This window comes from Loxodonta africana, chromosome 2 (assembly GCF_030014295.1).
Source record: "Loxodonta africana isolate mLoxAfr1 chromosome 2, mLoxAfr1.hap2, whole genome shotgun sequence".
In the NCBI taxonomy this organism is placed as follows: Eukaryota; Metazoa; Chordata; class Mammalia; order Proboscidea; family Elephantidae; genus Loxodonta; species Loxodonta africana.
Genome location: NC_087343.1, coordinates 88,801,812 through 88,814,529, shown reverse-complemented (window position 1 = coordinate 88,814,529; position 12,718 = coordinate 88,801,812). Strand labels below are relative to the sequence as shown.

The following is a 12,718-nucleotide window of genomic DNA, read 5'->3' as shown; positions in this document are numbered from 1 at the left end:
AAAAAAAAAACAGTCATTCACATTTTACACTATACAAGTTATAATATAAATACAGGAAAGTATTTTGTGCATTGTAATGGAAGAAGAAAAAAATTAAAACCTATTAGGTCGGCACAGTGTTGTTCTGTGCTCTGGGGGACTACATTTGATGCAGCAACCAAGAAAACTTGCTTAAAGACACGGTGTATGACTGTGGCTACGGCTCTTCCTTCTGAGCTAAAGGAGGTTTCATGAAGAAGAATCAATACTGAGCCAACCCTTTCGCCTTTTTTCTATTTTATTTATTGTCTACCTTTCTCCAGGTCACTCCAACTTAAATTAGGGAAAGATTCCTAAATGCCTTCTTTCCATTACAGATTTTTCTTTAAACGTTAAATTAACTGGATAACGATTCAAAGTCATCTTCAGCAGTTACTTTGCTCAAATAAAGGGAAGAAATGGAGCGGGAAGAAATAGGGAGAAAGTTCAATACACACTCCACCTAATGGAAAGAAATGCCAATACTATCGCTAGATATATGTTCCTTGCTTAGAATGGGCAAACACCATTTGCTGAAAGCTATACACTTTTCCACTGTTTTCATAATAAACACTTGATGCATTCTATCCATCACATTATTCAATCAGGGACAAGGTACCTATATTATACGGTTCCAAACTGTGTGAGGGAAGTATAAAGGCTAACGCTGAAAAATAACTAGCATACTATGTCAATTTTCAGGTCTTGGAGAAAATAACATCCAATAAATTAAATCAGTATGGCTTACTTCATTTATTTATGTATGCTTCACAGCTGCAGCATTCATACATAAACATTCAAAACTTTAGAAAAGATTAAAATGGTTATATATACAAAATTTCTTTGCATGTGTTGTTTTAACAATCCCCCCACCCTCCAGAGCCCTAGGTCTATAATCAATTGAAATGCATTGATTTGTAACATTGCAAGTTAGTGTTGTGAAAGCCATTAAAAAGTCGACCTGGCTGAGTTAATAATTAGCACTTTGACCCCTAAAAAATGCTCTTGGCCATAGAAAAGTCCTCCATTCAGGCCTTTCTTGGAAGGGAAGAAAAAGGAATGCAGCAAAGAAGACTTCCATATTGCAGTCCCTAGTTCCATCAGGAGCCCATTAGCCATATTGCAGGGAAGCAAACTGCACCTTTGGCTGAGATGGGTGCAGTGACCTACAAGACTGCGTGTTTGTTAGTTGTCCGGGAAAAGCCATCCTCAGTGTTGCTGAAATATAAAGGGCAAGTGAAACGATTTCCAGCCTAAACAAACTACATAAAAGCAGCCGAACCAATGATTAAAAACCTCTAAGGCTCCGTAATCATCATTAAATATGCCTGACCTCAGTGTGACTTCTTATTTTATATACAGGATTAAAATCAACATTAAATCATCTTATTTACATTGCCATTGGTGCTGAAATTGAGCTTTTTAAATAGTACAGTAGGCTGGTATACATTATAAAATGGTCTGCACCGGAGGCAAATAGAAAACTAAAGAAATTAGATAGGCTGGAAATGGTTATTTTCTGCCCTTATTTTCTTTCTTTTTGTTTGCTTTCTTGCTGAATGCCAATACGTTCATTTAAAATGTTTGGGGAGCACGGCAACCCCAAAACGACTGAATGGTGGTCCAAGAACTCCAAACAACTGATAATACTTCTCGAGGTGATAGGAAAGGCACAGGAAGTTAGGACTTTGGCTGAAATGATGAAAACACGTGTTCGCCATTTTAGGGATCAGCGCCTCGACTCCTGCCACCTCCGAATCCAACGATGATCATGTTTGGATGAATTTACTGAATTGTCCTTTGCTGATGAGGAATTTTTAAAGTATTTCTTAGCATAAGTCCTTTGGTATGCAGATGCTACATGGAAGGAAAGAAAGAAAGAAAGAAAACACAACAATATTACTTGCTCCATACCCTAAACTACCAATACCGTAGCCGTAAAATGAGGGTGTCTAGTAGTTGTTATGGCACGGTTGTCCACTCTTTCTAAAGTACCACTTACGGTTCATGCAGGTAATTTTAGGTATAGCCCATCTTCCATTTCCTAGGCACCGGATGGTCGGAAGGTGGCGCTGAATGAAACCATCTTTGCAGTGATATCTAATCAGGGAGTTGATTTCATAACGAGGTTTCATCTTTCCAAAGGTCTTGGCATTTTCTACAACAGGGGGCTGTCCGCAAGCAACTAAAGAAAAGCAAATTGGTTATTTCCAAATAATCTTTAAATATTTCAATTAGCATTAGTTTTTTTTGTTGTTGTTGTTCTTTTTGTTTTTGTTTTTTTTCTCATGGCACCAAACCAAGCACCTTCATCAAAGGCAATCATTCAGAATTAAGAAACGGGAATTTTTGGAGAGAAAAATTAAATGTTGAAGCTCTGTGGCTAGTTTGAATACTGGATGATGTCATCTTGAATTGCATGTTATTAAAGGGCCATAGGCTTGAAGGGTCACACATTTGTCTATCCATCTGCCAGGGCTACTTCTCTAAGAAAAAAAAAAAAAATCTAAAAAGCACCTGTCTTGTACCAGTGCGTGGTCCTTTGCCATTGTCTTCATCACCATTCCAAAGTACTTATTTATTACCCTCCTTTTCTTGGGACAAAAATGGATATGTAACAATGGACTATTTCACTCATTTCCCTGAAAAAAGCTTGCAGTATATAAAAAGATGATAGTTTCAAAATATGGACATAAACTCTGATGCATGAATAAAATTCCTCTTGTTTTATTTATGTTAATTTGCTCTTTTCTGCCTTCTCTATAGAGACAGGGAGAAAGAGAAGACATAGTAGTCATGCCTTTTCAAAAATTTAACTTTTATTAAATGATTGGGCTTTACATTTTCTTCTTAGGTTTTTGTCTAATAAAAATGTAATTTATCTTGAATATAACTTCTTTAAATGGCATCTTAGCCATAATTTACTTTAAAAATTATGCCATAAAGCCTGCAAGACCATGTAATATTCTCTTATGAAATAAAGCAACTCTTCAATTTTTTTTTTTTTCAATGAAAGAATGATTACCAGAAACCTGGGTACCAAGATATTTGCATGTCAACATCCTGATATTAAAAGTTTACAATTATTTAAATTTATTTATATACTCAGAAAGCCGTTTATAGCCATACTGTTTTGCAATGGAGAACTCAGCCTTAACTTAATTATTTAGTTCCTCTAATTTGTATTTGCTTAATAAAACACTTTGGGATGAACAGATGCACTGCAAACAAAGCTGTCTTTAACGACACAGACCAAATGTCTCTTTTTATTCACACAAGCAATTGTCACACAGATAGACATAACCTAAAAAAAAGCATTGAAATGTCGTAGTATCTGTAACTGAGAAATTAGAAATATGAATGCATGTGACTAAGTGATCTTCACAAATTCTTACCACATAATCTGAGAATGCTATAATAATATCTCATTATCAGTCATTAAATTACACTGTACATGTGGTTTGCTGATAATCCCAATCTGGATACCTGGCACGCTTCTTTCATTGTAATATGAAAAGCCTTTACTAGGGTCCTGACGCTAGCCAGTGTCAAATGTAATGACATCAGAGTAATGCAGATGGTTAAAAATTACCAATTAGATAATTCACTATAATGGATTCTGTGCTATGCCTACCAAGTTAGAAGTTGTTTTTGTAATTATAAGGGAAAGCAATGTATAGATTTCTTTTAAAACTCTTCAAATGTAAACACATATTATGAAGCTAAAATAACTCAGTGAGTGTAGTATTGGCAGGGATAGGCAAATAGACCAGAAATAATCCACACATAAATGTATGCTTGATATTTGACAGAAACAACATGGCAAAAGAGTTAGGAAAAGGTAGTCTTGGAAAATTGGGTATTCACATGAGAAAAAAAATGTAATCAGTCCCCTGACTCAAGGAATTCACTGAAAATCAATTTCAGATGGTTTAAATTCATAAATACAAAAGGCAAAACTATGAAACATTTATAAGTCAATATATAATATCTTGATGACTATAGGGCAGGTAATGATCTCTTAAGACATTTAAAAAAAAAAAAAAAAGTTTAAACCATAAAGGAAAATGCAACTACTTCAAAATTAAGAATTCTGTTCATCAAAAAATACCACAGGGTAAGGGTTAAGTCGAGAAGCCCTCGTGGTGCAACATTTAAGCACTCAGCTGCTAACTGAAAGGTTGGTGGTTAGAACCCACCTGGCAGTTCCACTGGAGAAAGACCTGGAAATCTGCTGCTTCCACAAAGATTACCCTATGGGGTAGTTCTACTCTGTTACCTTGGGTTGCAATGAGTTGCAATCAACAGCACAAAACAAAGGGTTAAGACAAGCTACGAACTAAGAGAAGATATTTGCAACGCATAGACGCGTCAAGGGGTTAGTAAAAGAATATATAAAGAACTTCTACAAACCAATAAATAAAAAGATAAAAAAACCAAAAACCAGTTGCCATCAAGTTAATTCCGACTCACAGTGATACCATACATGTCATAGTAGAACTGTGCTCCATAGCATTTTCAATAGCTGGTTTTTTGGAAGTAGATTGCCAGGCCTTTCTTCTAGGGTGCCTCTGGGTGGACTAGAACCTCCAACCTTTTGGTATCAGCTGAGATTCTTAACTATTTGCACCACACAGGTACTCCAGTAAAAATATAAACAACAAATTCAAAAAAAAAAGGAAAAGACGTGAACAAAAATTTTGCCAAAAAAAAAAAAATCTATAAATTACCTATAAGCATATGAAAAGATATTCAGGGAAAGGTATCCAAGAAGATATAAATTCAATTATAAGAAATAATATTTTATACCCACCAGATTGGCAAAAATTTCCGATAATATCAAATGTTGGAGAAGCAGGACCTCTTACACATTGCTGGTGGGAGTGCCAATTAGTACAACTTTGGAAAACAATTTGGCATTTTCTAGTAAATGTGATGTTACATATATCCTATGACTCAGCAACTTCACTCCTAGGAATATATCCTACAGAAACTTACACAAATGTATCAGGAACAAGCTTAAAAATGATCAAAGAAACATTGTCATAGCAAAAACACTGTAAATAACCCAAATTTCCACATACAAGAGAATTGATAAGTAAAATGCTGTACAGTCATACAATGAAATATTATACAGCAGCAAAAATGAAGAAATACAGCCATAGGTGTCAACATGGATAAATCTCACAAACACAATGCTAACCACCACCACCAACAACAAAACACAAGACACAGAATACGTACAGTGTGATTCCACTTACGAAAGGGTCAAAAACATGCAAGACTAAACAATTTATTATTTAGAGATATATGCATATGTTATAATACCAAAGGGAAAAGCAAGGAAATTAAGTCATTATCTCTAAGGAGAGTTGGTATGGATGGGAATGGAAGGAACACACAGAATGCTCCAAAGATTTGCCCAAAGTATGCATTGAAGTGCTCTTAAATATATATATATATCCCTTTCATTTATATTGTAATTATTTTTACAATTATTTAATTAAAATAGAACTACTTAGGTCTGTGCGTTTGAAGATGTCTAAAAATTGAAAGAAGAATACAGCAGCTATATTTTGCAAAAGTCTATAGGGACTGAGGAAAAATGGTGGAATAATGGTTAAGTGCTACGGCTGCTAACCAAAGGGTCGGCGGTTCAAATCCACCAGGCGCTCCTTGGAAGCTCTATGGGGGCAGTTCTACTCTGTCCTATAGGGTTGCTATGAGTTGGTTTTTGGTTTTACAGGGATTGATAAATCAGTACCAGAATACTGATTAGCAAAGAATTGATTATACATTAGAAAAAAAAAAAAAAAAAGCGGACACTAGGGAGATGAAAATACAAGAATAACCTTATTTTGTTTTGTTTTTTCCTTTAATGAGGTAGAGCCAACATTTTATAAAACTCTTTCCCCATTAGGAACGTAAACTATGATGGCACTTTTTGTGACTCTTTCTTGGCTAGAAAGAAGTGGTTTTCAATCAGTGGCAATTTTTCTCCCCATGACTCCGAGGGGACATTTGGCAATGGCTAGAGACATTTTCAGTCGTCACAACTGGCTGGGGGGCACCTAGTGCATAGAGGGTAGGGATGCTGCTAAAGATTCTACAGGGCACAGGACAGTCACGCACAGCCAAAAATTATCCTGCCCCAGACGTCAATACTGCTGCTGTTAAGAAGCCATGATATAGAAAAAAAAAAACATAAGAAATATAAGAATGTTTGGATCATAGAATAGAAAGCATGACTCCAGGGGCCATTTGGAGAACTAAGAAGGCAAACGTGACATTCGAATAAAGACAAGCAGTTAATTAAAGACTTCTTACACTAGGAACAGGGAAAACGGCAAATACTAGATTTGCTATTTTTACAAGTCCCATTGCAGAAGTGCTGAAGAATGCACACAGTCAGGAAAGCTTCTCAGAGAGAAAGGATATTAGGCATAAGTTCTATTGTAGACGGAGAATAGGAGTGTAAAGCAGTCATTGATAGCAGCTGAGCTTCATTGGAGACTGGGGCTTTGTGTACCTTAGTGTTCTCTTTCTTATAACAGAATTTCTCATTATTGGTGTTTAAGCCTTTCTTTAACATGTTCATACAGTATGTGTTTTTATTTTTATATTCAAAGGCAACTTAATCAAGTAGATTTTATACATTGCATTTATATCTTTTACTTGAGGTGGTAAAAACATCTGGGTTGGGACAAAATATAATTCAAATTTTAACACCATTAGAATTGCAAAGAGGTTAAACATTTTTATGGACTTTCTATTTGTTCAAGGGACAAGTATAGATAGGCAGCACACTTAGAAATTCAAACATGTTGAACAATGATAAACGCAATACCCTTTTTAAAATCTGCTTTTTTAATTTTATCTGTTTAAAATCAGCTAAGCGACTCTTCTCATCATGGAGCTTCCATTAAAAGAATTTTTGATCATATCTTAAAGGTATTCAGCCATAGATATAGGGCTGGCATTTTTGTTGATGATTTATAGGTATCCAATAGGCTTCTAAGGCAATGATTACGAAACTCAAATGCCTGCGAAACCAAGCAGTTAACAAAAGAACAAGATTGCAATGAACTGAAGACCAAAGCCCTCACTGAGGAAGGTCAGCGGTTCTCAGCTCCAGTACTTCAAATCACTGACAAGTGTGGATATGGACCAAATGGTACCAGGTCTTCTCAATGTAAAAAAGAAAAAAAAAAAAAAAATCCAGATTATTATGACATATCCCAAGTTTTAAATGTTGGCAACTAATTAAAAAATAAAAAAATCATTGTTTTTGCCATCAAAATAAATAGGTTTATATGCTCTTGGGCTGGCAGTTGTTTTCCTAAAAGATACTACCAAGGGGTTTTGTTATATAAATACTATACAGTTATCCTAAACACCTGAAATCTAAGGTGAGAACATTACTGAGAACAAACTTTTCAATTGTATTGGAAGTGGGAGATACTCCAAAGCAGTAAGAGATGACATCTATAACATTTTCAGGTTGTGATTCAAAGAAGGAAGATTATTCTTTCTGCCTTCTCTTGATAATTGAAATGCAGATTAACTTAAATATATAATATTAATAGGGTAATCATTACCTGTTCCTTTCTTGCAGGTATAGGTAAGATGATAATTGCAGGGGACATCATTCCACTGGCCATTCTCATGCCAGATGATTACAACACAATCTTCACCAGAGGAAAAGAAGCTGTCTGGCTGGTTGGGCCTCCAGTTCTCATATTGCTGTAAGAATGGAGGGAGAAGATAACGACTTCATCATCCAAGAGTAACATATTGTAGGAGTCCCTCAGTGGAGCAAATGCTTAAGCACTCGACTGGCAGCTCAAACCCACCCAGTGGCACCTTGGAAGACATACCTGGTGATCTGCTTCCAAAAGGTCACAGGTTTGAAAACCCTACAGAGCACAGTTCTACTCTGACACACATGGGGGTTGCCATGTCAGGATCAGATCAATGGCAACTAACAACAACATATTTTAAGAGCAACATTGGCATTACGTCGCAATCACATTAGAACGGGCTCAACAATTTCTGTTGGGCCACCTAGCAGAAATAATTGTGGTGGTTAAGAAAGAAAGGAAGTTTTCCATCTTTTATAAAGACAATGTTCTACATTCTACTTTCGTGAGTAGCGTCTGGGGTCTTAAAAGCCTGTGAGCAGCCATCTAAAATACTCCACTTCAGGACCAGGGAATAATGAAGAACACTAAACATACAAGGGAAACATTAGTCCAAAGGACTAATAGACCACAACTACCATGGCCTCTACCAGACTAAGTCCAGTACAACTAGATGGTGCCTGGCCACCACCACTGACTGCTCTGACAGGGATCGAAACAGAGGGTCCCAGACAGAGCTGGAGAAAAGTGTAGAACAAAATTCTAACTCACAAAAAAAGACCAGACTTACTTGCCTAAGAGACTGGAGAAACCCTGACACCCATTTAGCTCAACAATGAAGTCACTCCTGAGGCTCACCCTTCAGCCAAAGATTGGACAGGCCCATAAAACAAAAGGAGACTAAAGGGGCACATCCAACCCAGGGGCAAGGACTAGAAGGCAGGAAAGGACAGGAAAGCTGGTAATACGGAACCCAAGGTAGAGAAGGGAGAGTGTTGACATGTCATGGGGTTGTTAACCAATGTCATAAAACAATATGTGCACTGTTTAATGAGAAACTAATTTGTTCTGTAAACTTTCATCTAAAGTACATGAAGAAAAAAAGTTTTAAACTCTGAGTGGAAAATGCATATCAGATTTTCAAAGTCTCTCTTCAACAAATGTCATTTTTTCCCCCTTTAACAATGGGATATACCTGAGGAATTTCAGTCTAATTACCTTAGATTTCTAAATATATAACCAATCCTTAATTTAAGAATCCCACCATATTATTATTACTTATAATAACATCAATGGAAGTGGAAATAAAGAAAACAATTCATAATCTCACCACTGTAATCTATGGTGTTTTCTATATCATTTTATATAGTTGTGACTATAGTACAATAGAAGCTTTATTCTTTCTCTTCTTATCTTTACTATCTGGTACCTTTCTTTATCTTATTTAATGTAATTATTTTTATCCAAATTTATTAATTTGGTAACAACATGGAGATACTTGCCCTATAAAAAAAAAAGCATATATAAATGCACGTATACATTTGTATTTGCTTGGTATATCTACACCCATCATTTTATATTCAACCTTCCTGAGCTATTTTTAGATGTGATTTCAGTAGTTTTGCTTTATGATCTAATATGAAAGCTGTTTTCTTTTAATAGGAACACATGCTTTTAAAAATATATTTTACTATAAATACTATAAATTTACTATAATGTTTGCTTTTCTTTGTATGGCAGGCGTTACTTTAGGTAATTCAAAAAGATTTTTTTGGTTTGGTGTTTCTCTACTGTTTACCCTTAAATCTGTATCTCTGGACAGTATCTACTGATTCCCCACTGTAAGCAATAATATATAACCTGAAAATCATTTGCTTTCAACCACAGTAAAAAATGAAAAACCAAACCAAACTCCTTGCTGTTGAGTCGTTGCAACTCATAGCGACCCTATAGGACAGAGTAGAACTTGCCCCATAGGGTTTCCAAGGAGTGCCTGTTGGATTCGAACTTCTGACCTTTTGGTTAGCAGCCAAACTCTTAACCACTCCGGCACCAGAGTTTCCAAAATACAAGTCATTTATTTAGCAATTTTTAATGGAAGAAGCCCTCTGCTAAGTACTTGATATACATCATCTCTTATGTCAATCCAGCATGATTGGTTGTGATTTGGAACTCCCCTATCAGGAAACTTTCAGAGGTCAATAATCCAGTCTCCCACATCAGGATACTTTCAGGAGCCTGATGCAAGAGATTGAATTATTGACAGGGCTGTGGAGAACAACACATATCTGAAATGCTACAGCCAGCTGCCGTCCTTGAGAGGGGTAGCACTCCCTGTTTCCTACTCAGGTTAAAAGCCTACATGAAAGAGCTTTGTGTGCTATGCAATGCATATGCTGCCCTTGTTTCCACTGGCCATGACTGAACCACTTTGAACTGGTTTGAGGCCCTGCCTTACTTCTGTCAGCTGGACCAATTTGAAGCCTTGTTTGCAACTAATAATTATACAAAAAAAAAAAAAAAACACTCCCTATGTCTATTCCATGTCCCTGGGTGGTACAAACAGTTAATGTGCTCAACTGCTAACCAAATGTTGGAAGCTCAGTGGAAGAAAGTCCTGGTGATCTGCTTCCCAAAAGTCAGCCACTGAAAACTCTACAGAACACAGTTCTGCTCTGACACACGTGGGGTCACAGTAAATCAGAATCCAAATCAGTGGCCACTGGCTTTATGTCTATTCAAGAATAACAAACGTTGTTTTGGATTATAAAAAATACGGGAACACAAATAAGAAACTGGTTTTCTGGTCTTGGGTCTCCTGTTAGCTAGAATATGACATGGGGTACATCTGTTTGTTCACTGTCTTTCTGTCTCAACTCAAGTATCACGTACCGATTCTACTGTGCTTACTGTCATGTTTTATAACATTTACCACCGGCAAGACTAATGAAGACTACCTTCCTCAACAGGGGAGAAGCACGGATTCAGATTTATGTGACAATGACTAATATGGTTATCTTTTCTGGGCCTATACATTCGTTAACCTTTCTTTGAATTAAAGTTAAAGTAAGTATATAAGAGTTAAGATGATTGTTCTTAATTCAAAGCATGCCAAAAAAAAAAAAAAAAAGGCCTACTATTTATCCCCAATAGCACCACGGTTATTTTTAAGTTATTTAAAAAAAAAAAATGTATCAGAAATACAGTAAACCCGCTGCTGTTGAGTCAATTTCGACTCATAGAGACCCTCTCAGGGAAAAAAAAAACAGTGGTTTAAAACATTTTTAAATCTGGATCTTTGATAGAATAATTTGTAAGATCTGAAGACTAGAAATCTTGGGATTAATTAATTAACCTACTTTTCTTTTAATTTCCTTACTTAGGTTTACTTTAATGACCTCAATCATGCCAAAATTAAGATATGGTGTAAGAAAGTACTATGTAAAAAAAGAGTCTTCATGAGAAATGATAAAATTGCAAGGAGTCAAGGGATGCTTAATAATCTACTTTCTTTGCCAAAACTCAGAATGAAGAGTGTTTCCATTTTTCATTGGATAAACTAATCCAGAAATGAGAAGGACTTCAATCCAACTCTGGATAGTGCCAATGAGTTATCCCTTGATGGCCCTAGGATACTCAGAGGGAGATAACTCACCAAAGCAGTCTATGCCTGGTATATCTCCCTAAGCCAGGAATTGGCATTTGCTCTGAATATGTTTTTAATTATTTCTCTATTTTCCTTTCCTTTTCTTACTTTCTCTCCTTTGTCATCCTTCAGCTTCCAACCAGCAAATTTTTTTTGGCTAGTCTTCTTCAATAGATAATAAACAAGAAAATGGGGTAACAAAACAGAGGTATAAAAGTCATATTCAGCCTGTTCCTGATGTGTAACTAAGTTGCCCTTAACAGACAAATTTAAAGCAAAATAAAAAACAAAAGAATAGGAATTCATGAAAAACAACAAAAATCTATATTTACTATCTTCTACGGCCAAAGATTCCAGAGTTCCCAAAATAGTTAATCTGGATTTTGGAGCTAAATACTTTTGAATTTGCTTTCTAACTAACATCTTACAGTAAGCCAGTAAACGTCCTTAGAGGTGGCACATTTTCAGCCCCTCTAGGGTAAGTGCAAACTTTTAAAATGGTGATGCTCTCACATTTCTTGTTGCCACCCACACTGCCCCTCTCCCTTCCTTGGTTTATTTTTCTTCGTAGTGCTTATTACCTTCTGACATCATATATAATTTACTTATTTATTTCCCCCCCCTAGTAAAATGTAAACTCAGTGAGGACGAGGGTTTTTGTTTGTTTCAACTGCTGGATTCTTAGTTCCAGAAATGATGCCTGGCACATAATAGGTCTGTTTAATAAATAGTTAGAAATAATGAACCCTCAAGGGGATGGCATGCTTTCCCACCTATACAGACCCCTAATCAAAGATGTTCCTTGTTACGCTAGTAAATGATAGGTGAGACAGGCTCATACTGACCTCACCAGTGGAAGTAAATAGCCTTTTTGGAAAATAGTTGGCAATACATATTAATAGCCTCAAAGAGTTCCTACCCTATAGCCCAGTAATTCTACTGCTTCCAAAACTCTACCCTAAAAAATAATCAGAGATGTGAACTTTTTACGTAAGGTAACATTTTTACTAGAAGTAAATGGGAACAATTAATAGGATGAACATGCTAGATAAATCATGGTTTGGCCAGATAAATGGAATATTATGTAACCATTAAATGTTTTGTCTTTGAAGAATATGTAAGGAAATAGAAAATATTCAAAAGAGGAGTTAAGTTAAAATTAAAATGTGAGATACTCAAAAAATTACAATAGTCCAAATGTTAAACATACTCTCAGCTGCATCTCTGTGTGTATGTGTGTATGTGTGTATGTGTGTATGAAAGACCAAAAGGAAATGCAGCACAAATGTCATAAAGCTCATTCCTGAGAGTTAATGCGACTAGCAGCAAAATGTTATAAAATTTAGTTCTGAGTGACATGCAACTAAGAGATACTATTTTATTCTTCTATACATTCTTTTGTATTTTCCAAATT

The 12,718-nt window shown here is 35.9% G+C and overlaps 1 protein-coding gene across 2 annotated transcripts in view; it reads right to left on the bottom strand.

Annotated features, from left to right (window-relative positions):
- Nucleotides 1-350: 350 nt before the first annotated feature.
- The window catches only part of VCAN (versican), a 119,459-nt gene continuing 107,091 nt past the window's right edge, over nucleotides 351-12,718 (bottom strand). For both annotated transcript variants that reach the window (XM_003408123.4, XM_003408124.4), the window contains 3 exons: nucleotides 7,617-7,761; nucleotides 2,021-2,203; nucleotides 351-1,875 (listed from right to left, as the gene is read on the bottom strand). In XM_003408123.4, coding sequence (XP_003408171.2) covers nucleotides 1,748-1,875; nucleotides 2,021-2,203; nucleotides 7,617-7,761 — 456 coding nt within the window. In that variant the 3' untranslated portion in view covers nucleotides 351-1,747. The remainder of the gene's footprint in view (nucleotides 1,876-2,020; nucleotides 2,204-7,616; nucleotides 7,762-12,718) is intronic.